This window comes from Rhinichthys klamathensis, unplaced genomic scaffold, assembly GCF_029890125.1.
Source record: "Rhinichthys klamathensis goyatoka isolate OS25496 unplaced genomic scaffold, OSU_Roscu_1.1 h1tg000018l_1, whole genome shotgun sequence".
In the NCBI taxonomy this organism is placed as follows: domain Eukaryota; kingdom Metazoa; phylum Chordata; class Actinopteri; order Cypriniformes; family Leuciscidae; genus Rhinichthys; species Rhinichthys klamathensis.
The window spans coordinates 1831235-1857515 of NW_026606569.1; the positions used below are offsets into that span (position 1 = coordinate 1831235).

The 26281-nt window shown below is 39.3% G+C and overlaps 1 protein-coding gene across 1 annotated transcript; it reads right to left on the reverse strand.

Moving 5' to 3' along the window:
• Positions 1 to 1585: 1585 nt before the first annotated feature.
• On the reverse strand, positions 1586 to 16828 carry LOC130070442 (gastrula zinc finger protein XlCGF8.2DB-like). The gene is made up of 3 exons (XM_056234831.1): positions 16607 to 16828; positions 1903 to 2971; positions 1586 to 1679 (listed from the first exon to the last, which is right to left on the reverse strand). The coding sequence occupies exons 1-3, from the start codon at positions 16689 to 16691 to the stop codon at positions 1655 to 1657; spliced, it is 1179 nt and encodes a 392-aa protein (XP_056090806.1). The 5' UTR covers positions 16692 to 16828; the 3' UTR covers positions 1586 to 1654.
• Between the last annotated feature and the right edge of the window lie 9453 nt (positions 16829 to 26281).

Sequence of the window (26281 nt, forward strand, 5' to 3'; positions counted from 1 at the left end):
GTTCGCTAATAGAGTGTCTCGATGATGTTAAAGTCTGGATGGCTATTAATTTTTTTAGTTTTAATGCTAATAAAACGGAAGTGATGATCTTTGGTGGTACTAATGGGACTCGTTCCGTTGAGTTAGGTGCTTTGGCCCAATATAATAAACCCGTTATCACTAACCTAGGGGTTAAAATCAATGCTGATCTTAACTTCGACAGCCAGATCAGAGCAGTAGTCAAAACGGGCTTTTTTCAGCTGAGGAATTTGGCCAAAGTAAAGCCTTTCTTAGAAAGACGTCAATTTGAGACAGTAATCCATGCCTTTATCACTAGTCGGCTGGATTACTGTAATGCACTTTTTGTGGGGGTTAGTGGGTCTTCTTTAGCTTGTCTTCAAATGGTGCAAAACGCAGCAGCACGTCTCTTGACAGGAGTATGCAAATACGAACACATTACACCCGTCTTTTGCATCACTTCACTGGCTGCCTGTACAGTACAGGATTAATATTAAAATTATTTTATTTGTTTTTAAATCATTAAATGGTCTTGCCCCGTCTTATATCTCTGAGTTATAACATCTCCACACACCCACTCGTCCTCTTAGGTCAGCTGATAAACAGCTCCTACATGTACCCAAAACAAAACGTAAACTCAGAGGGGACCGTGCTTTTGCAGTGGCAGCTCCAAAATTGTGGAATGACCTGCCTCAGCCGGTAAAACAGGCCACTTCAATCACTCATTTTAAATCTCTTTTAAAAACGTATCTATTTTCTTTGGCCTTTAACACCAGGAGTTGACATTTTGCTTTTATGGTTTAGCAGTTTTATGGTTTGTTTTATACGTTTTGTTTATAAGTTATTTTACTTTGTATTTTATGCTGTATGAGTTGTGTTGTTTTTGTATATTTGTTTATTCTTGTGTACAGCACTTTGGTCTACCTTGGTCGTTGTAAAGTGCTTTATAAATAAAGTTTGATTGATTGATTGAACTGCTAAATTCAAATGTGCTTTCGCGCTTTGGCTGGCGCTAAGCCAGACACGGTCGAGCTCAGTGCTTGACATACGTGACAACTATTCAGTGTTTTCAACCACATAAGGTTTATTTCAGGGTTCAGACATTTAAATACAACTAAGTACTAGCAAAACAATACATTTAGTTCTGTAAAACACACTTCGTATCAGATACAGATTGTGTAAGTAACTATAAAGTTTACTCTATTCTGAACTTCACTGGCCACTTTCACGTCTTTCAGGAGTAGGGGATGAATTGACGTGTTGTAAATCCGACAGATCCGATTCTCTTAACTGCGGCACCCTTCACGCATTACAGATTAACTAACATGATCATTATAAAGGTTTTTCAACAGCAAAACACATTCACTTACATGTATTCGAGAATCAGGACATCAAGTAGTTGATGACATAGCCAAAAAGTTTGTGAATATTTTGAATAAAAAAGGACAAGTGAAATAAAAGCAATACAGCGCTATTGTGGCTGTGGTGTGTCATGTGACAAGCATGACACGTTGCCATGAAAATATTCAGGTGACATGTTCAGTGGTTCTCAAAGTGCGTGTGTGTGTGTGGGGGGGAGACGGGGGGAGACGTTCAAGTGTGTGGAGAATAAAGTCAGATGTTTGGGCAAGTTTGCATGCTAAACACTGTGGAAGACCTAATCATAATCAGTGTTGAGGGCCCTGGATTATGATGCCAAGCAGGAATTAAGACAATGGATCATTAACATGCAAGGTCAATATGATTAAAGTATGATCAAGGTCAACTGAGAAAGTTAATCGCACCAGTGCGACCATTGGGAAGAATGAGTCTAGAGCCCTGTACACTGTTGGCAGCTTCTCTTTACAGTGTGGATTCTCAAGTGCCTGTTAAGATTTCCTTTGACAGGTAAAATGGCTCTCTTACGTGTGAATTCTCATGTGGTCATTAAGGATTCCTTTTCGGTTGAAACTCTTTCCACACTGTTGGCAGGTGAAAGGGCTCTCTCCAGTGTGAGTTATCATGTGCCTGTCAAGGCTTCTTTTTTGTTTGAAACCTACTCCACACTGTTGGCAGGTGAAAGGGCTCTCTACAGTGTGACTTCTCATGTGCACTCTAAGGTTTCCACGTAGTTCGAAACTCTTTCCACACTGTTGGCAGGTGAAAGGGCTCTCTACAGTGTGACTTCTCATGTGGACTCTAAGGTTTCCATGTAGTTTGAAACTCTTTCCACACTGTTGGCATGTTAAAGGCTTCTCTCCAGAATGATTTCTCATGTGACTGTTCAGCTGTACTTTTTGAGAGAAACTCTTTCCACACTGTTGGCAGGTGTAAGGGCTCTCTCCAGTGTGAATTCTCATGTGGACTTTAAGGTTTCCTTGTATACTGAAACTCTTTCCACACTGTTGACATGTGAAAGGCTTCTCCCCAGTGTGAATTCTCATGTGATTTTTAAGGCTTTCTTTTTGAGTGAAACTTATTCCACACTGTTGACATGTGAAAGGCTTCTCTCCAGTGTGAATTCTGATGTGCTTATTAAAGTTTGCTTTTTGACTGAAACTTATTCCACAATGTTGGCATGTAAAAGGCTTCTTTCCAGTGTGAATTCTCATGTGGACGTCAAGGCTTCCTTTTTGTCTAAAACTAATGCCACACTGTTTGCAGGTGTAAGGGCTTTCTCCAGTGTGAATTCTCATGTGGACTTGAAAGTTTCCTTGTACACTGAAACTCTTTCCACACTGTTGGCAGGTGTAAGGCTTCTCTCCTGTGTGAATTCTCATGTGGACTCTAAGGTTTCCTTGTTGACTGAAAGTTATTCCACATTGTCGGCAGGTGAGATAACTTTCAGTCTTTAGAGCCCTTTTTTGTGAGGAAGTTTTTTCAGTCTGTGAGCAACTAAAAGGTTTTTCTTCCGTTATGAAATCATGTGTCTCATACTGATCTTTCTCTTCCCTTTCATTCAGATCTTGACTCTCCTCTTTCAATGCCATCAGGTCTAAGATGAAAAAAAGACAAAAATCCAGTTTAGTGCCACAAAGCAATAGACATTTTACTAATTGGACTTTTCATAAACTGTATTGCCAAACTGAAATATGTGCAATTGAGTGAAACATGTTGAAATATGATAAATACAGTATATATAGGGTTGGGTATCGTTTGAATTTTATTGATTCCGATTCTTAATTTCGATTCCAATAAGGTAAAAAACAAAAACAAAATAGATATCGTTAACAATTATTCTAAGCCTTATTGCTAAACATTTAATTGTAGCTGAATATACATTAAATCACCATGGATTTAATGTAGTAATACTAACTATAACCATGGTATTGTGGCAGAAATAGTTGAATGGTTTTACATGATTCATTTCAAGGTTTGTACAACCTTTTGAGAGGGAAATTCAAGCACATTTCAAGTGCTTCACAGTTTTTCCAGCACTTCAAAGCTCTAAATATTATCGTTTAAAAGTTATTTTTATTATGATGACCAAAAACATTTGTTTATCTTTCAAAGATTGTCCCCATTTGTAGCTGTAGGAAAACGAACACGTGGTAAACAAACGCTTTAATTTAGAAACAAAGAAAAACGATATGAATGTACTACTGTAACCAGTAGATGGCGGCAGAGAAGCACTTATTGGCTTAATAATAACCATTTTTTCACAGTTTGCTTTTAAATTTATATTAAGATATTATGAAATTACTATTATACTACTTTAAAACATCAAGAAATCAATTTTGTTTGACACTTTTTGCACTGAAGTATATGTAGTATATACAAATATCGTGTGAAAAACAAAAACTTCAAATTGCAAAGAATTACATAGAAAGAAAGTAAAGAGTCCTCCTTTTATAATCTGTGAAGCTGTCGGTCAATTCAGTATGATACTGTCCAAGAAATAAACATGTAATATTATTAGTAAATGCACTTATTCAGGGTACCCCCAGGATCCTCCAACTTAAATTCAAGGCTTTTTAAGACCTTTTTAATACCATTTCAAATGAAATTCAATGCCAACTTCGTACCCATTCCGACAGAAGTATGAGGGGAAAATGTCAAATCTGTATACATTTTAAACCCTAGAAACGAATTATGTACAAGGAGGCTACTTGAATTAAATAAAACATTTTACTTAAATTATCAGTCATATTTAATACATACGCAACAGCATTGTAGCGCGCACGACCCGTGTATGTAGGCCACAGTTAATTTTGGCAGCCATTTTTGATTTACGAAAATGCTTATTGGTCTTTTTTTTATAGTTGTAGTTGACGAAAAGTCTTTGCATTTTTTGTCAACTTTTAGTCAAACTGCAGTTACTTTACTTTTGGTAGTTATTTTATATGTAGTCTTTAGACAGAAAATGTCATAATAATTATTCTCTCTAGGCCAATTCAATTAAGCTTATGAGAAATTATTGACATTGCACTCTTTAGCAGTAGCACTTGTGCAGTTCTACATAATTTGGTTCTCCAATGTTTTAGAGTGCCGTACCTCCTGGTGCAGTCACACCTTTTCTATTAAGGGACAAGATTTGCCCCCTTTAATCCATTTTTCCATTTAATTTTTTACCTTTGTAATACCTTAAAAAAAAAAATAATAATAATGCTTTAAATAAAACAATGTTCATTAAATTTGCAATGTTAAAAAACATTAAAATTGCCAGTAGGTGGCAGTACCTCACTATCTTTATGAGTGAGTCTTTGAGTCATTCATTCATTGAATCTCACGATTCGTTCAAAGCCACATATTTCATTGCAAAACAGAGCAAGCCTGACAATGCTGTTTTAAATGTAGTACATCACTGAATGTTACCCTTTTTTCTTTTCTTTTTTTACTGTTGTATAAAATCAATGTCACGTTTGAAATCGTGTGGGTATTCGGGAAGCATTGCATTCTTGCTCGTATGAACACTGGTGGATATCAGCCTGCATTTTGATCGCAAATTTAGTCGCACAAACAGCGCAAGCGGCTCGTGACAGAACACCCTAACCCTAACCCAATCAGAAACATTATTAGCAGGGATACAACTACATGCTGCCTTCCACAAGCAACGACTTCTGATGTAAACAGGGAACTTCAGAACATTCTGATGAAACATAAGACTGCAAATCGACTCATCATTCATGTGGGGAAGAATGATATTCATAAAGAGCAGTCAGAACTCCTTAAGAAGGATTTCAATGAACTTTTTGAAACACTTAAAAGACTAAAAGTTCAGACATTCATCAGTGGACCACTCCCAGCTTAACACATGGCTGCAAAAAACCTGCAATATAAAAGGAGTGAACTTCATTGACAACTTCAATCTTTTCTGGAGTCAACTGTTTCAACTGGATGGGCTCCACCCAAACAAACTTGGTTCAAGAGTGCTAAAGGACAATATCTACTTCTCCCTCAATCATCCTTCTGCAGTGTGTGCCAATCCACTCAACCTGAATGGCACACACACACCTGGACACAGTATGAATGACCACAGAACTTCACTTCAGCACCTGAATGGACATGCGGTTGACATATCACACAAGGACAATGATAACACCCCTCAGCCACAACAACTTCTGCTCACGGACACAATCTCAGCTGAGCCCTGCCCACAGCGCTCACCACAGACAGACTGAGACATACTAGAACTACTCCAAGATTCAGCACCCAAGGACGACTTTCTGGAAAACAGCGAGGGAAACCAGGACAGCATATTACAGCCTCCGATAACACCAGAACAACAGCCCCTCTCCCCAGACATGTTATCCCTCTCTCCAGCATCTCCACTTCTGTGCTTCTCAGAGAAAATGGAAAAACTGGTGTATGCTGGAACCAAACTATCCCACTCTTTTGCTGCAAGCCCCCAGATGCTAACCAAAAAAACGGCAGGCCCCACAACCACCAAAGCCTGCGGGCCCAGCTCGCCCTCCCCCTCCCAGCTCGCCCTCCCCCTCCCAGCTCGCCCTCCACCTCCTCCTGTGAGATCTCTTCGGCCTCTGCCACAGCGCCAGGGCTCACACCCTCCTCCATCTGCTCGAGGTAAACCAAAAACAACTGATACCAGCTCTCGGTGATATGTGTCGGGTCCCCGCTAAGACAACAGTAGCTTTCTTAAATGTTTACAGAACAAGCGGGAACCCAGTGTGCCTGAATCTTTCTCTATTGCTGTTTAATTACATGATAGAAAATCTAAGGCCTTCAAAAGCCGTACAGCAAACCCATCTAATCTGGTGCCTATTACACGCCAAACTAAGATTGCTGTGGGGACAAAAAGTAAGACTGTTAAGTTAGCACTTTTAAACATTCGCTCACTTAAAAATAAATCACTTCTAGTCAACGACTTAATAACCACATACAACCTGGACTTTATGTTTCTAAATGAAACTTGGCTAGAAGACAGCTGCAGTGCAACAGTCCTCAATGAAACATCCCCTCCTAACTTTACTTTTATGAGTGTCTGCAGAGCTGTTAGGAGAGGTGGAGGAGTAGCTGCTCTTTTTAAAGATGTCTATCAATGTAAGCAAATATCATTTGGGAATTACCCTTCTTTCGAATATCTGGGTATTGTGTTAAAAGGTGCTCCACGTATTTTACTTATCATTATTTACAGGCCTCCAAAATACTCTCCAGCCTTTGCTGAGGACTTTACAGAACTGCTATCAACAATTTCCTCAGAGTTTGACTGTTTTGCCATTGCTGGAGATTTTAACATTCACATTGATAATGCAGAAACCAATATACCTACACACAATCGTGGACACACTCTAGATTTACTTATCAGTAAGGGTCTAAACATCTCATTGATTGTTATTAAGGATGTAGCACTGTCTGATCATTTCTGTATTTTCTTTGATATATTGATCTCTCCTGCCATTGAAGCTAGATCTGTGTCTGTCAAGAAGAGATGCACTAGTGTGCTATTTATGAAGGCTATAACTTTAATACCAAGCATATCTGCTGACTCTGTTGATTTTCTCCTTGATTCTTTTAACTCAAAAGTTAGAAGTGTAATTGATATTGCTCCTGTGAAAGTCAGGAAGAATAGTGGTAGACAAAAAGCACCTTGGAGAAACTCGACATATGAAAAGACGATGCAGAAAAGCAGAGCGCATGTGGCGGAAGACAAAACTTGTAGTCCATTATAACATCTACAAAGACATCATCCATGCTTTTAATATGGAACTAGGCAAAGCTAGACAGACTTTCTTCTTGAATATTATAAACAGCAACTTAAACAACACACGCACTCTTTTTGCTACTGTAGAGAGACTGACAAACCCCTCAAGCCAGATTCCCAGTGAAATGCTCTCAGACAGCAAGTGCAGTGAGTTTGCTTCTTTCTTCTCTGAGAAAATAATATCAGAAAGGTGATCAGCACATCCGTGAGTTGCGCTGGGGTCAGACAGATCAAACCACAACCTGAGAAAGCAGTTACTATGTCTGATTCTGAAATTAAAGGCAACATTTTGGAAGGAACCGTACAGCACCTTAAAACATTAAACTGCGCCCTTGTCTTGACGCACTTCCCACATCTTTTTTCAAAAGTGTGTTAAACAGCTTAGAAGCAGATCTCCTAGAAGTGGTAAATGCCTCACTTCTCTCTGGGAGTTTTCCAAACTCCCTGAAAACTGCAGTTGTCAAGACCCTCCTGAAAAAGAGCAATCTGGATAAGACCATCTTAAGCAACTATAGACCGATCTCAAATCTTCCTTTCATAGGCAAGATCATTGAAAAAGTTGTCTTCAATCAGCTGAACAAATTCTTAAAGGGGTCATATAATGGTACATGCACTTTTACAAGTTGATTGTACTGAAATGTGTGTTGGCAGTGTCTGTACACAACCATCATATAATGATAAAAATCCATCCAGTGGTTTTGTTTTAATCTCCTTATATGTTTTCCCCTGCCTCAAATCGAGCCATTCGAGCCTGTGACGTCACAAGCTCGCACGCCCCTCCCACGATTGTTGATTGACAGGAGCGTTTCAACACAGACCCGCCCTTGCTCATGAGGGAGCTGTCAATCATAGTCTGCGCGGCGCGGACCGGCGCGCTCATTGTTGATATACTGGAGCACTGTCTATGAGCAGAATGGCGTCTAAGCGATTGTGGTGTTCTGTTCTTGGGTGTAATAACGAACACAGCAGTCATTTTAATGTTCCTAAATCCGAACCGCTGAAGACGCAGTGGCTGAGTTTGTTTTCGAAGGGAATATTCCCCACGAGCAACGTCAATGCTCTCATGTTTGCGCGAATCATTTCACACCAGACTGCTTTATAAACGAGGGTCAGTATAAAGCTGGACTTGCTAAGAAGCTTTGCTAAAAAGGATCGGTACCAGATATTCGTGTTCCTGCTGCACCTCCAGAACAACTGAAGTGAGTGTAACGTTTTATTAAACTTTATATTAATATATTAATCTTTGCAAATCGCTAGCTGCACGCTTCACAATGAATGCGTCTAAGGTTTACACTCAGGGTACATTACGGCATGTTTTCTATGTATGACATTCTCAATATAATTCATAATCCCACGTTTATACTGAACAACGCGTTATGGTTATATTGTGTTATTGAGTTACAAACGGTGTAGCACAAAACAGAGAGGCGGGGTGAGCAAAGCTCATTATCATTTAAAGTCATATGCACTGAAACGGCGTGCTGAAAACAGAGCTGTTTTTTACCAGGTAAAATAAGTGTTTTCTTACAATACTAATGAGAATTTTTAATTAAAGTATATTACAAACTTTTAATTTAGACCCTAAAGAATCATATTTGCTTGTACAAAAATGGCATTATATGACCCCTTTAAGCTTGAATAGATACTTTGAAAATTTTCAATCTGGTTTCCGATCGCATCACAGCACAGAGACAGCGCTCATAAAGATAATAAACGATATTCGCTTAAATACTGATTCAGGCAAATTATCAGTGCTGGTACTACTCGACCTCAGTGCTGCATTTGACACTGTCGATCACGACATACTTCTTGACAGGCTGGAAAACTGGGTCGGGCTTTCTGGGATAGTCCTAAAATGGTTCAGGTCATACTTAAAAGGGAGAGGTTATTATGTGAGTATAGGAGACCATAAGTCTGAGTGGACGTCCATGACTTGCGGAGTCCCTCAAGGCTCAATTCTTGCGCCACTCTTATTCAACCTGTACATGCTCCCAATGAGCCAAATAATGAGAAAGAACCAAATTGCTTACCACAGCTATGCAGACGACACACAGCTCTACTTATCCCTATCGCCTAACGACTACAGCCCCATTGACTTCCTGTGCCCAGACTGATCTAATGAAATGGCGTATGTATAACACGCCAATTCGTAATTCCATTTTTGGCGTGCTATCAACACGCATAATCGCTTTTCAGCGTGTTTATCAACGCCGTTGACTTAACGTTATTACTGTATATATAAATATATGACCTACCCCAACCCCGTCCCTAAACCTACCCATCACTGGGGTTAATACCAGTTATGAGTCTTCCCCTACCATCCTAGAAAAAAAAATATTGCTCCACAGATGTAAATATAAATTTAGCTTCGTTTTGCTCTGACATTTAACGGCGTGTACATACACGCGGAAACACTCAGACATTTAACGGCGTAGACATACACGCAAAAGATGACGGTTCGTTTCGGCGTGGACACACGCGGATAGCTCAAAAATGCGTATAGATAACACGCCACTTGACTTGAAAGTCATGTTGCTGTGCCAATGCATTGATGAAGTAAACAGTTGGATGTGCCAAAACTTTCTCCAGTTAAACAAAGAAGAAACCAAATTCATTGTGTTTGGAAACAAAGATGAAGTTCTCAAGGTGAATGCATACCTTCACTCTAGGGGTCTAACAACTAAAAATCAAGTCAGGAATCTTGGTGTGTCTCTAGAGTCAGACCTTAGTTTCAGTAGTCATGTCAAAGCAATAACTAAATCAGCATACTACCATCTGAAAAATATTGCAAGAATTAGATGCTTTGTTTCCAGTCAAGACTTAGAGAAACTTGTGCATGCTTTCATCACCAGCAGGGTGGATTACTGTAATGGACTCCTCACTGGCCTTCCTAAAAAGACCATGGGCCCTATCTTGCACTCGGCGCAAATGACTTTGTACACTGACGCATGTATCATTCCTATTTTGCACCCGCGCAAAGCGGACTTTTCCCTCCACAGACGCACGTCGGTTAACTAAGAAATACACTTGTGCTCCCCGGGGCGGTTCAGCGCAAAGAGGAGGCGTGTTCCGGCGCAAACTTTCCCTCATGCTATTTTGCTGTTCTATAAGACAATTGCGCCACTGACCAGAAAAAAAACTAGTCTAAAGTCAGTGGCGCATTGCGTGTTGTTCATAATGCTATTTTAAGGGCGCATGCTTGGCCATAATCAATGTAGCGTGTGCACAACGCGCATACACGTTGCTTCTCTCATCTAAGCAGCAGTTTTCATTTTTGCAAATCATACATTATTACGATAGATAGATAGATAGATAGATAGGTAGATAGATAGATAGATAGATAGATAGATAGATAGATAGACAATTTATTATAAAAGCATGTAGCTTACACATTTACCCAAATTATCATACGCCTGTTTAACAGAAGTTAATTTGGGTGGGTTTCTCCATCCCCAATGTCACTTCTCTGTGTTTTACGGCCCTGACGAGAACGTCGCTCTCCTCGGCTGTGAACCGCTCCTGGCGCGCGCCTGGCAAATCCGCCGTTATAATAGGAATCCGCTTTAGAACAAGCGCGCCTGCTCTTAAAGGGAATGAGAGATGACGCTCTGATTGGTTTATTTCACGTTACGCCCAAACCACACCTATGAATAATGAAGCTACTTCAGACCAACCCCTTTTAGATTTGCGCCAGGCGCAAGAGGCATTTATCCCGCCGGGAAAATAGCAACAGCGCCGGGATCCGCCCACAAAGTTACTTGCGCTTTACGCTTTGACACTTGCGTTTCAGATCGTTAAAATAGGGCCCCATAAGACAGTTGCAGCTCATACAGAACGCTGAGCAGAACCAGAACACATCACACCAGTCCTCAGGTCTTTACACTGGCTGCCAGTTACATATAGGATTGATTTTAAAGTATTATTACTGGTATATAAATCATTCAATGGGCTAGGACCTCAATACATTGCAGATATGCTCACTGAATATAAACCCAACAGATCACTCAGATCATCAGAATCACATCAGCTAGAAATACCAAGGGTTCACTCAAAGCATGGAGAGTCTGCTTTTAGCTATTATGATGGAACCAGCTTCCAGAAGAGATCAGATGTGCTCCTACATTAGTCACATTCAAATCCAGACTCAAAACACTTCTGTTTAGCTGTGCATTTACTGAATGAGCACCAGAGCCGGCCAAGCCACTAAGCGACCGTTGCAATGGCATAGGGCCCCGTGGCCAGCAGAGGGCCCCCTAGAGTCCCTGCTAGCTAGTGGGGGGGAAAAATAAATAAATCGCACAACAAAAGTAACATAAAATAAATAAATAAAAAGAAATGGATCTACAGTGCTCTTTAACAGGCATCATAAGCACAGAGTTGTTATTTATTTAGTTCTGTATTATGGCAAATCAGCCGGGATCTGCCCCGCAAAGGCGCACGCGAGTCTTGATCCTCCTGACTGCCCCTATGATGTCACTCGTTGTCACTTGGTCAGTCAGTTAGCGACTCCGACGAAGTCTGACAAGAAACGAAAATATCTTTCTGGCCATGAAAAACGACAAAAAAAGAGACTGGAAGAAGAGAAGAAGCAAGAAGATAAAGGTACGTAAGCCTATAGGCTTAATTTTCCGATAACTGTATGGATAATCTACACTAAAGGTCTTAACATTAGCCTAAATCAAGCTTGTATTAATTTTCGTTATTGTTTACATGCTAATAATAACATGCTGCATAAAATTGGTTTAGTATTAGGCCTATACCATTTGCTGTGGTGTTAAAGCATTTAACAGAACAATATAAACCCAGTTTGGCTTCTACACTAAAGTGCTAACATTAACTTACTACTCCTTATGTCCCCTTTCCATGAGCACCATTAAAGTATATGCTGCCAGTAAGCAAAGCTTCAGCTGTTTGTGAGTTTAAAGGGGCTGTAAAATGATAACCTTCTGCATTTTAAAAATTAAGTCTAACTTTATGTATAATTATTTTCTTTATTTGGATTGGATTTTAATAGTTCTATTGAAATGTTACCTTATTCTTAATATTGTTACTATTGATCTTCTTTGTGGTGTTTTAGATGTTATTGTTAATTTTGTTTATTTTAAAAATTCAAACATTTAAATGTTCCATTTATTATTCTATATAATATTTTATTTAAATGTTATTCTATTTGAATAACATTTATATACATTTGAATAACATTTATATACAGAATAACATTGTTATTCTTCTAAATTAAATATATTTTTAAAAAAAATATATATATATATATATATAAATGCTGTAGTTTGTGACTCTTAAACTCTGGTGTCAATAAAAAATTTATCTTTGGTCAGTGAAAATCACTTTATCAGTCTTTTTATTCAGCAAGTTCATCAGTGTGTGTGTGTTCGGTCTTGCACTGCCATTCAGCTCAGTGGTATCATCATGTTCCTGTTAGACATCAAACATAGTAGATATAGTTATATGGTATAGTTATAAGGTAGTCATTGCTTTTCTTGAGGCTTTACTTAAAACGGTCAAAGGGGCCTCCAACCAAATTTTACTTAGGGCCCCCAAAGGTCTAGGGCCGGCTCTGATGAGCACTGTGCTACTGTTCGTCCGACTGTTTGTACTGTATTTTATTTTTTATTCTAAACTGTTTTAATTATTCTTATTTTTTTTTATTAATTTAATTTCTTCTATGTAAAGCACTTTGAATTACCATTGTGTATGAAATGTGCTATATAAATAAACTTGCCTTGCCTTGCCTATTATTGGAAAACAATAGTAATTTCATGAGGAAATTAAAAACCACATATGAAAGTACCGGGAGTTTTTGAGAGCTGCTGGTTCGCTATGATTACTCCCGACAGAGCCGTCCCATGGGATTTTCAAATTTAAAGGGATTTCAGAGAATGAAATAGTAAAAGAACTAGAATTTATTGTAATGCATTTGAACTATCTACAAATAATAGGCTTACTTTTTAATTTTAAAATATGCACACATTCACTCAAATCATATGCCTAAAATGCCCGAAAACGGCTCTGCTATTGTTTCTTGTCTTGTCAAATTCAAATGAATTGCATGAATCAGAATCATGTGAATTATATATTAGCATATTCATTTCAAAATCTAAATGGCAACATTTGACAAAAAAGTTAAGTATTAAGGCCTTACCGCCCCTTGAACTCTTCAGTCCTTCCAGAAAAACGTGAAGTTTTTTTGTGATTGTTGCGGGCAAAAATCCTTGATTATGCGGCTCGTTTTCTTTAAAAATGCGATGGAATATGCGGGATATTTAAGCAATTTTATGCGATATAAAAACAATATACTTATTTAAATAAATCCCAGTCTGTTGTGGTTTGTTAAGGGCACAAAGCCATATTGTGTATTCGCCATCATTTTAGTTCATTTGACAGATTATGGAGCTAATAATATGACAAAATGATTTGAATTTGAATTGTGTAAATTTGAATTATTTGCAAGTGTAATCTAACAAAATTGAATTTTATGTGGTAGTTTAAATAGTTCTGAATTTGATTTTTTTAAACGAATATTGAACATTTAAAATTTTAACAAATTGAAAGGTTTTTATGGCTGAATTTTATAGACATGTATTTTCAAACAGCTAGTTTTTTTGTTCTGAATTCAAATACTACAAATATTCCGTTTTAAAAAATACAGATTCAAGTTTTCAAGATGAAGAAATTCGGAACTTCAAATTCAGTTTTCTAAAATTCAATCTCAAAAATTCAAACTCAAAAATTCAGGTCTTACAGAAAGTAGGTCACAGGTCATCCACAGGGAAGAGTAGATGATCTCAGAAAAGTCGAACAGAGCATTTTGGTCCATTAGGGACTGCAGAAGGTTTCTTAAACATGAATGATTTTTTGTTTGTTAGCGTTCTCATCACGTGAGACATTTGTCTAAGCAGTCTCTGGTGTTTGTTTTAAAGTATATTTTGTGTAAAATTGATTAGAACGCCACTGTGTCACCTACAAAGACAGGACGCGAGCGGCGCGGCGCGACGCAACACAGTGCTTGAAGCGATTGTTGCAAAGAGCTGAGAGGTCACAAAAAGGATGGGGAATCCGTGTGCTGTTGGGGATTTCACGGGTCGCGTCGCTCCGCTCGCGTCTGGTCTAGACTGCGTCGTACATGTACTGCTATAGTAAGCATAAGGTACGAGTGTGAATTAGCCATTAAATGTCTTACAATAAGCCTACCTACCTAATGCAATTGTCCTTCAATATTAAAGTCTTCTCTACTGATTGATGACTGACTCAGTAATAAAGACGGTCTTTGCCGCCATCTAAAATTACAGGTGAAATATTATGCTGCTGTTCACGGCCAGGGACTATTTTTTTCCAGCGGAAGGTAGGCTTTTGGTGATTTTATTCATGAAAGTTGCACTAATATATATATATATATATATATATATATATATATATATTAACTTTAATATGATCATTGAGTGGTAATCGCTTTAGAAAACAATAAGGTACTCAAGGCTAGTGCTGTCTCTGAATAAAGTCACGTCTGACGGCCGTTTCACACCGCATGCGTGAGCAGCGCGTATTTCTTTCGGCGTGCATGTTAATCAATGAGTGCATCCACACCGGGAGCAGGAGAAGCGCGTGAGAGTCGAGCAGGAGCGGCGCGTGAGCAGCAGTGAAGCGGGGGTTTCGCAGGGGGTTTCGGCGTCGAATCTGTTTTTGCTGCACTTCTCCACGCTCAATGAAAGTAAATACACTTTTGATGGACAAAATTTCACACAAAAAGTGCCCAAAATGCACAGAATAAGCATGTCTAGTGAGTTTTAACAAGAACTTGAGTAGGCAAAAAAAGAAAAAGAAAATGAAGACTAAAAAATAGTTAGGCCTATAGAAGATTAGGCTACCTGTTTAAACTTGTTTTTAATTATTCAGTTTGGGTGAATATATATTTTACAAATATATATTATATTTAAAATAAATATAATGGTGTATTATATTTATATATAAACTTTCTTTTAGTTTATGTAACACAGACAGCTACAACCCAAATTAAACCCAAGTGTGCGGTTTTGTGTGTGTGTTTTGTAGTATTGTAAACATATCGAAAGTATGACTGAAACGAATAGATTGGAGCTGTTTTCTGGGTTGTTTTGTTGTTTAACATTTATGTGAATGTTGTACACCTCCCCATAACAAACTTTCAAGACTATCAATTTTATAGGCTAAATTACCAACTTCTAAAACTTCGTTGTAAAGAATTGCTCGCTTAGCCTATATATGTAGCTTTGGAGCCGCTGCTGTGACACTGTACACAAGCTTCCAGTGTGGATACTCTCGCGCGTCTGCAGCTGCAGTGGCGATGTAGTTACGCTGACGCGCTGCTCAAGTGCCGCTCACGGATGCGGTGTGAAACGGCCGTGAAGCACTCCGGTTCGCGTCGTATTCACGATACAGCACACCCTCTCGTACCTTATGCTTACATGTACGAACGACGCAGATCTAGACCGGACGCGAGCGGAGCGACGCGACCCGTGAAATCCCCAACAGCACACGGATTCCCCATCCTATTTGTGACCATTGCAACAGTCGCTTCAAGCACTGTGCGTCGCACCGCGCCGCTCGCGTCCTGTCTTTGTAGGTGACACAGTGGCGTTCTAATCAATTTTACACAAAATATACTTTAAAACAAACACCAGAGACTGCTTAGACAAATGTCTCACGTGATGAGAACGCTAACAAACACAAAATCATTCATGTTTAAGAAACCTTCTGCAGTCCCTAATGGACCAAAATGCTCTGTTCGACTTTTCTGAGATCATCTACTCTTCCCTGTGGATGACCTGTGACCTACTTTCTCTAAGACCCGAATTTTTGAGTTTGAATTTTTGAGATTGAATTTTAGAAAACTGAATTTGAAGTTCCGAATTTCTTCATCTTGAAAACTTGAATCTGTATTTTTTTAAAACTGAATATTTGCAGTATTTGAATTCAGAACAAAAAAAACTAGCTGTTTGAAAATACATGTCTATAAAATTCAGCCATAAAAACCTTTCAATTTGTTAAATTTCAAATGTTCAATATTCGTTTAATAAAATCAAATTCAGAACTATTTAAACTACCACCTAAAATTCAATTTTGTTAGATTACACTTGCAAATAATTCAAATTTACACAATTCAAATTCAAATCATTTTGTCATATTATTAGCTCCATAACAGATACGATGCCAAAGGCAAAACAATGTTAAAGAACTTTTATGTTATTAAGAAGACTTCAAATATTTTATGTTCATTATGAAAATGGCGCCACAGACCTGTTTATATGTTAATATAGCACTTTTACAGATGTTTGTTCACATGAGGCGACCCGCTCCATGTCAAATAAAACAGCTTTAATTAGGACACTCTTCAAAAATATCATTCATTTCTGTAGAGCTGGACATTTTAATAAGGATCAAATGACTGAGTTCAGCTTTGAGAATGAAACCAACCTGTGTGTTCCTCAGTTTCTTCTTGTTTCACACTGAAGGTTTCTTCAATCTTGAAGTCTTCACTCTCCTCTTTAATAAACGCCATCTTTATAATAGTGTGTCACGTTGATCTCAGTCGCTTCACCAGGAGTTTTTCCTCTGTTTATGAACACTTCGTCCTATTTAAGATGAGAATAGTTAACAGAAAGAAAAACACTCTAAACTAAATCTCTGTGTGCGTCTCAATCAGCTCTAGGTCGGTAGTTCAGTTCACTGGTAAGAGAGTCAGTCAGAGAGAGAGTTAATGGACTTAAAATCACCTGATTAGACTAAAAACACTCAAATCTAGCAATACAAACTAATGAAAGAACATAAATTATACAGTCACTATATATTTAGGGCAGTTCATGTATTTAATGATTGTAGAAATCGAGATAGAAATAGAGAGTGCTTTGAATCAGCAAATCATTTTCCAAAACAATTGATTCAATTGACTCAGAGTTTCCAAAAGCTGTTTTTCTCCATCACTACTTGCCAGTGACTGAATTCGTGTTTATGATGAACTGATTCACAATATAGAGAGCGGAATGAGACGCACCTATAATATTAACTTTACTCATGTTTTCATTATGTTACTTTGCTCACACAACGTTAATAAATGGCAGATAAAGCAATGCAATGTTACATTTAATAATAAATAATTCAATCTGCATCACTTAGAAAACTTTGGAGGTCATTTAATGGTTTCTATAAGTTTAAAAACCTTAAACAGTTAAAATACTAACCTTTCTTCAGCCGAATCACAACAAATGTATGAGCGCGGCGCAGCCTTATGACATCACACCACCAAACCAAAATAAAAGTCCTGTTCACACGCTGCTGTCTACAATAAGTGCATAGAATACGAAATATACAAATGATAAAAGAGATGAAAGAAATTCAGAGTTGAATTAGTGAAATACATATTTAAATACATGTTGTTCAATTATGTGCTGCAAAAATTAGGTAACTATTAAAACGTGTGAGGTAAAATAAAATTGTATTGTTTAGGGGAGGAAATATACATTTTACCTCAGTCTTTAGTAGTCTCCTAATATTTTATAACACACACACACACACACACACAATGATCTTACTGTCTATATGAGGATTCATTTATTTCATGTTATTTCAGTGACAGAAGTTCAGCTGTTATTAATGTAATGAAGAGAAAATAAGAGACTCTAGCCCTCTGATGGTCTTCGGGGTCTATTCCACATGGAAATAACCTATATAAACATATGTTTTAATATTGGTTTTGATATAGGATTTCAATATATGTGACATATATAAAATTGGCCGTTTTCCTATATTATATGTACATATATGCACATACATGTACATATATGTGTACATATATGTGTGCATATATGTGTACATATATACGTCCATATATGTACTTATATAGGTGCATATACACTCACCGGCCACTTTATTAGGTACCCCATGCTAGTAACGGGTTGGACCCCCTTTTGCCTTCAGAACTGCCTCAATTCTTCGTGGCATAGATTCAACAAGGTGCTGGAAGCATTCCTCAGGGAGTTTGGTCCATATTGACATGATGGCATCACACAGTTGCCGCAGATTTGTCGGCTGCACATCCATGATGCGAATCTCCCGTTCCACCACATCCCAAAGATGCTCTATTGGGTTGAGATCTGGTGACTGTGGAGGCCATTTTAGTACAGTGAACTCATTGTCATGTTCAAGAAACCAATTTGAAATGATTAGAGCTTTGTGACATGGTGGAAGTAGCCATCAGAGGATGGGTACATGGTGGCCATAAAGGGATGGACATGGTCAGAAACAATGCTCAGGTAGGCCGTGGCATTTAAACGATGCCCAATTGGCACTAAGGGGCCTAAAGTGTGCCAGGAAAACATCCCCCACACCATTACACCACCACCACCAGCCTGCACAGTGGTAACAAGGCATGATGGATCCATGTTCTCATTCTGTTTACGCCAAATTCTGACTCTACCATCTGAATGTCTCAACAGAAATCGAGACTCATCAGACCAGGCAACATTTTTCCAGTCTTCAACTGTTCAATTTTGGTGAGCTCTTGCAAATTGTAGCCTCTTTTTCCTATTTGTAGTGGAGATGAGTGGTACCCGGTGGAGTCTTCTGCTGTTGTAGCCCATCCGCCTCAAGGTTGTGCGTGTTGTGGCTTCACAAATGTTTTGCTGCATACCTCGGTTGTAACGAGTGGTTATTTCAGTCACTGTTGCCCTTCTATCAGCTCGAACCAGTCTGGCCATTCTCCTCTGACCTCTGGCATCAACAAGGCATTTCCGCCCACAGAACTGCCGCTCACTGGATGTTTTTTCTTTTTCGGACCATTCTCTTTAAACCCTAGAGATGGTTGTGCGTGAAAATCCCAGTAGATTAGCAGTTTCTGAAATAGTCAGACCAGCCCTTCTGGCACCAACAATCATGCCACGTTCAAAGTCACTCAAATCAACTTTCTTCCCCATACTGATGCTCGGTTTGAACTGCAGGAGATTGTCTTGACCATGTCTACATGCCTAAATGCACTGAGTTGCCGCCATGTGATTGGCTGCTTAGAAATTAAGTGTTAACGAGCAGTTGGACAGGTGTACCTAATAAAGTGGCCGGTGAGTGTATGTGTGCATATATGTACATATATTGGTGCATATATGTACCTATATAGGTGCATATATATGTGCATACATGAACCTATATATGTGCACATATGTACCTATATAGGTACATATATGCACGTATATATCCAGCTATATGTTTACCTATATATTAGTATAATTATTAAAATCCATAGCTACTAGGCAACAAATAATAGCCCAAAATGTAGAAATTTAAATTATTTATTTACTCAAGAACAATCAAATAGTACAAGAACAAAAATAAGACAAAAAACTGTACAGAAAAAAAACCCAATTTATCTTGTTGATCTTCTCAGCTCCGTGAGGTTCGAATTGATAGTTGTGCCTATCTCCCCTCGGCTGGCTGCCGGCCACTTCTTCAATGTAGCATCTAGAGAAGACAAAAATAATAAGGCAGTATAATAATAATAACAATATATTGCTTCATCAGGAACCCAAAGTGCTTACAGTACAGCTGCGATTGGACACACATTTTGGATAAAGGGCTGATCATAATAAAAAATGCGTCATGTAAACACGTCAATTGGAAGATTCTGATTGGATTCTGCTAAATCTGAAAGAAATTCTGATTGGAAACATCATCCCCCTTTTTTTTTTAGCGGCATCGTTCTTTCATATGCACATGTCCGTCATGGGGACTGCATTGTTAACAGTCACACGGTCAATCATGTGCATCCAAAGCAGAGAAAATTCATGGATAGAAAAATTTCAGAAATGTGGCTTTAGAAGAGGAAAGGTAGGATCAAGAAGTGACCAAGCAATGAATTAGTATTATAGGTTCCAAGCAGATACAGTAACAATAATGGGTGCCCTACATTATACAGTCTCCATTGATGCCTAATAAACATTGATACAAGTAGGCTATGGTTAAAGAGGCTATATGCGTTTTTCTGAAATTTAAACTCGCGACTGACACCTGTGGCCAAAAAACAGAACTGCTCTTCCTTTCTGCTCGCTCTCGTACGTGCATAGTTCACAAGTCATCTGCTGCAAGGTCAACATTATGTTTACAGAGGTAAGAACAGTCAAATACATATATTGTTTGAGATAAGTGCTGGCAAGCGGTGGTGGCAGAGTGATCTGAAACGTTTAACATGAACGCGCTTGACGTCACATCCGCAGACAGCGCGGGAAAAATCCGACCCGACAGAAAATAGGAAAAATAGAATACAGGCTTATAGGTGCACCCACTGTGAGCAGACAAGGTGTCAGTATGCTCAACAGGAGATGTTTGAGTCATACATGGTAAAATAAAAAGGCTATTGTTACATTTATTTTGGGGGAAAAGTTGCATATAGTCCCTTTAAAGTGGTGAACTTATAAAGTCTTAAAAGTTTTGTTTTCCCTTCTCAATGCATTATGCATTTACTCACCAATAATGGCTGCCTTTTTAATTTGGTCAAGGGGGACCAGCTGCTCCCCATCCCCTCTGGTTGGCTTCCCACCTGAAAGGGGCATTATGCAGAAATCCCGTTTTTGTCAAACAGCGACCCCTAGAGTTACTGTGGAGTACTTAAATACCACTCACTCAGAGCGTGACATGGCCTGTTACATAGTATACAATAGTACATTGTGTTTAATTTGTCGTTTAATGAGATATAATATATGTTGTTAGTGGTGAGAATTTTCACGTGATTAAATACATAGATCCGACAATTTTAATGGTCCAGAGGCAGAACTTTTGCCAAGTGTGTCAGAGGTTCTGGGTTCTAATCGGTACTAGTAGTATAGTTTATTTTCCTCATCAAAACCGATTGTTTATTAGTGGTTGTATTTCAAGCAGGGACATGTTTTTTGTGCATTAGGTTTTGTGATTTCACCATAACAAAATATAGAGAGTCTCTCAGTCCCCGCAACGGATTCAGGCGCGCGTCACAACAGAACACTGTAACTTATCTGCACCACTGATCGCAGAGGCAACGAGCACTTTGGTCACTTGATTTAAAAAATAACACATTTCAGATCGCCTCTTATTTAACAAACGAACGAAATGAATGCTCTACTAGAGTTACCTGGAGATGTTTTATTTGTTTGTATTGGTACATCCGTGCCGCGAGAAGTTTCAATGGGGACATAACACACCCGCAAATTACGCCTATGCTCGTGTCCGACTCCTCGCTCGGTCAGTCTGCCGTTTCCTCTTTCTCTGTTCCCCGACAATGCTTTCCTAGCTTTCTGCATCTTATATGCCGGCTCAGCAGGGCTCTACAGTGCGACCATTTTGCTCGCATATGCCCCTAAAAAATCGATACGTGCGAACCGGAAAAATTATTTACGAGCACAATGTGCGAGTAACCTACCATAATCGAAAACGAGACGATAATTAAATAAAAACTAGTGTTGAATGACAAAAACTATGACGAAAATCTATTGACATTTTCGTCAACGAATAAAAACTAGACAAATCTGACGATTTGGGAAGTGATCGAGTCAGAATACTGATGTCCTCCGTTTGTGGTAACGTTAGATGCGCACATGTGTACTGCAACGTGCTGATCTACCCAGCGGCACACGGGTTGACATGCGCTGCATCTCATAAAACGCTAAAAAAATTTGTAAACGTCTGGGAGAATTAGTAGAGCAGACGTATAGATCTGAATAAGAGTGACGACGCAAAAAAAGAGAGCTCTATTCGGTTTTCTGTGCGCGCACACCCGACCCGACGCGTGAAGCCATAAAGATAGACATACCGTATTTTCCGCACTATAAGGCGCACTTAAAAGCCTTTAATTTTCTCAAAAAACGACAGTGTGCCTTATAATGCGGAGCGCCTTATATATGGATGGTGAACACATGTTCACCAAGACGGGGAGACAGCGCCGGGCGATTTACGCCACTATCTGCCAATGGATCGTGGATGCCTGGGCTGATATAACCATAGATATCATATAGAGACGTCTATGGATATAACTGTCACAGTGTCTGGTTTATGTTCCTTGGGTCACCACTAGATGTCCTCCTTCCCCACGGTGTCCATCACACTCTTGAACTACATTCCCCATGATCCTTGTCTTTTCATTGCACTCAGCTGTCTCTTATCATTAATCATTGCACTCAGCCTGTTCCCCATTAGCATTGTCATTTCCCTGTGTATATATATACCCTGTCTGTTTTAGTATGTGTTACGGAGTCCTTGTATGCATCATGCTACTTCTGTTATCCAGTTTCCTTGTTTTTTGTTTTGTTCCTGTTCATGTTGGATTGCCTTTTGGATTTTGACCCTTGCTTTGGACTGGTTTACGATTTTGGATTATCCTTAATAAAACTACTGCTTTTGGAACTTACCCTCGTTTTCACGTGTGTGGATCGTGACAATAACAGTCTCAACTGCGATCCGAGCTTTCACGAAGGCAGGAATAATCTCTTTATTCAGCCAGCTCACACACCCGTATTTACTTCCTGTTTTCGGCCGAAGTCCACAGTAGTTGATTGCAGTGTTGCCAGATCTCACGAGACAAATAAGCAACCAGGCCTGTGAAAACAAGCCCAAAACAAGCGACTTTTTGTACGGAGCCCCCCCCCGAGCTTCAAGACAATGACCATAAGAGGGAGTTAAACCACCTTTTAACATTGGAGTTTAACATGGAGTTTTTTAGATGGTTAATTTGACCAAGCCATAAGAATAAAGGCTTTTTAACTTTTTCAATTGAGAGTGCTTTGGAGTTCCCTTTTTTGATTTTCACCTTTTAACATTAGGCCTATTTAACATTAGAAAACTGATGGGATATCAAATATAGACTGATGTATCAAGTACATTATATACACAGTAAACCTCTGATAATTAAAATTTGCACACACAAATAAATATCATCCTGAATTCACAAATTATTTATTTATAATTGCAGGGAATGCAGAAGATCCAATTTTTAAATAACTATAACCCAGAAACAGGAGAAATTATTGATAATCTTAATGTGCAGCAATAAAGTGGCTCCTGATCTGATAAACAAATAAGTAAGTTAGAAAAGACTTGGTTTAAAAACCATTCCAGTCAAAACCCTTTGAACAAGTGAGGATGAGGCTTGGTCTAAAACATTTTTCTTAAGACACTTTAGCCTCATATACTGTATATGAAGATATATAGGTAGCCTATATATATAACACCACCATTATATTTCAAGTTGTTTCAGGTACCAAGGTGCAAATTAAACATATTTAACAACATAACAATTTGAAATGAGATAACCCATGAAATATCTGAAAATATCATGAAAATATTGAACATGTTTTAGTTTTACATCCAGACATTCTTGATGGCCCACATTCAAACAAGAACATAATAAAACCATATAAATAATAAAAACAAACATAACAAAAACTTGTGTGAAATGAGAATGTAACTATCCTCTTGTTTAGTTGAGGAGAGTGTGGTGACCCAAAGAGGGCCAATCAAAGTCAAATGTCAAAGTGGCCACAGGACAGGTACAGAGTAGGCAGTTTTACTCTCTGTAGAACATGGCCTTGTACTGATGTCTTTGTGGAATTCTTCAGGTGTATCTTCATACCTCCACTGCTGTTTCCTTTATGTGTAGAGGCCAGAGCTTGTGCTGCAGAAAGAAAAGGTAAGATTTTCTAATGAGGGATACTGTCAAATTATACTTCAGCTATAACACTAGAAGATGGATACCTAGGATTCCCTAAATCCCATTAAATATTACAGTACTTTGAGGATTATCATCATTCATCAAAAACAACTTTCCTTCTTAGCATCATATCCTGGCTCTAATAAAAAAAGAATAAGATACAGTAACAGTGCTTACCTTAATTAAAATCCATCTTCACTGTCTTCATCTGCATCCGTCTCCCTGCTCTCTGATGCTTCACCCACAGAGTACATGCGACTATTGAAGCGCTGGAACATCTCTTGGCTTGGGGCAAAGTCCTTGCAGCATATGCCTTGTCTTCTCAGTCCGTATTTTATGTGGAGTATGCTGCTGAGAGTTTCTTGTCCCATTCTGTTCCTCAGTTTGGACTTGACCAGGCTCATCTGTGAGAACACTCGTTCTACGTCAGCATTGCTCAAAGGCATCGCAAGCAATGACAGAGAAAAGAGGGCAAGGTTTTTGAAAGTGTGGTCTCCACTGCTGTCTGTGTAATTGAGCACTTCAACCCAAAAGGCCTCTGCCTGGCTGTCCTCCTTGTTTGTCCATGGGAGATATGCAACAGCCTGATACTGTGTTTCAAGAGCTGCAAGATCACCAGAGTAGATCTTCAGCATTGAGACTGAGCTGAGCTGTGGTTTTGTTTGTGACAGGATGATAGTCGGACTGAACACAGTCATAGATTTCCATATCTGGATGTTAGCTGGGAGTCTCTGTTGCACTTGTCTGCCCGCTTCCACCAAGAAGTCACGGCACCTGCTCTTCATATTTCTCTCAGCCGTGGTCTCCATTTTTGCCTCATCCAATGCCATCATGAAGGTGACCCCATAATTGACTGCACCCACAGGTAACAAAACACTGGGGTCTGTTATGTCGACTGCAAGCAGTTGTTCATCTGATGTGGGGATCATTCCAGGTCTCACCACTCTGGAGATGAGGGAGCGAAAGAAAAGAAGAAGACACTCCAACATTTTGAACGGATTGCCCCTGTCCTGCTGGAACAGCTTGTTGATCCTGTTGAATTCTTGTAGAAAAGGCATTAAAAACAGCAGGTACAGTTTGTTTACAGGATCACTGTACATCTGGTGCAGGACTTCAGCATCATAACATCTCTGGTGGTCTTTGGCTAGCTGAAAGTGAAGCTTCAGTTCACTCCACTGATTGAGTATGCGTAAACAGCAATCATGAATGGAAAGCCACCGTGTACCTGACATCTGTACAAGCATCAAAGGGATTTCACCAGAATTGATGAGGCTGTAGATCTTTGCATACTCACAGCGGCGAAGAGCACTGTGGGAAAACCAGTTGTGAGAATGAGAGACCAAGTATTCAAGGGTCTCCACTGCCTTGCTTACACACAGCTGTATGGAATGGCACACGCACTTGAGCAGCTGGAGATTTGGGTTTTTCTGGAGAAGGTGAGTGTAAACTGAATTCCTCTTCCCTACCATGACACTGCAGCCATCTGTACCCAATCCAATGCACTTTTTGATGTCCAGTCCAATACTCTGTAGAAAACGGGTCAGAGTGGAGGCAATAGCCTCTGCGGTTTCACCCTCCAAGTTTATCAAACCCAAAAAGGTGGACACAACTTTGTTCAGTGTCATACTGAAGTAGCGGATTACCACACACAGTTGCTTGACAGATGATATGTCTGTGCTTTCATCAATAACAAGGGAGTATTCAGCACCTCCAATATCCCTCTGAAGGTCTGTGAACATACACGGAGCAATGGCATGGTTAATTAATGCCGTGCATTTTGTCCGGTGCATTTTGATGTCTTTGTCACAAGTTGAGCTAATTAACTCCCCAAGGTGATCGACTGATTTAATGGATGTGTGACAAGCTACATAGGTGGCTACCTTCATTTCCACTCTCTGTCTTGACTCGTTCGGTTTGGAGACCGTGAACCCAATGTCCGTAAGCCTCAATGAGGAGAACGGTGCTGCATTTTTTTTATGTTTTTCTGTGCTAGCGTGCTGTACGAGGTCCGCATGGTGTGCACGTATTTCACACTTACATACTCTGCACAGTGCTTTTGAGTCGTCCCCCACAACGGGTTGAATCCATTCTTTTACTCCTTTCTCTTTCTCCCAGCCTTTGTTATATTTCTTCCCGTATTTCGTCCACTTTGTCCCGGGCATTTGTTCCAAAAACTCTCCTACAGTCCAGTTACCATCAGTCGCGACTCGCGCATATTTTCATTTAAACCAAACGTCACTCACTGACGTTTTCCTAACCAGAAAAAAAAAACAGATTGCCCTGCTCTGCCTCCGATTGGCTAGTCCTCATTGCCATCTGGGTCAGAGCCAATTAGAAGCAAGATGGGTCCGAAAAAACTCTGCTGTCTGTGTGTATGGGGAAAGGGGAGGGACAGAGGGAACAGGCAGGCAAGACAAACTCCTACGTGT

What these genes read in the sequence shown, in the direction of transcription:
- LOC130070442 (XM_056234831.1), bottom strand. Translation starts at nt 16,691, where the DNA reads ATGGCGTTTATTAAAGAGGAGAGTGAAGACTTCAAGATTGAAGAAACC. An exon ending in AGAAACTGAGGAACACACAG is followed by an intron (nt 2,972 to 16,606) that starts GTTGGTTTCATT and finishes TTTTCATCTTAG; the next exon opens with ACCTGATGGCATTGAAAGAG. An exon ending in GACCACATGAGAATTCACAC is followed by an intron (nt 1,680 to 1,902) that starts GTAAGAGAGCCA and finishes ATCATAATCCAG; the next exon opens with GGCCCTCAACACTGATTATG.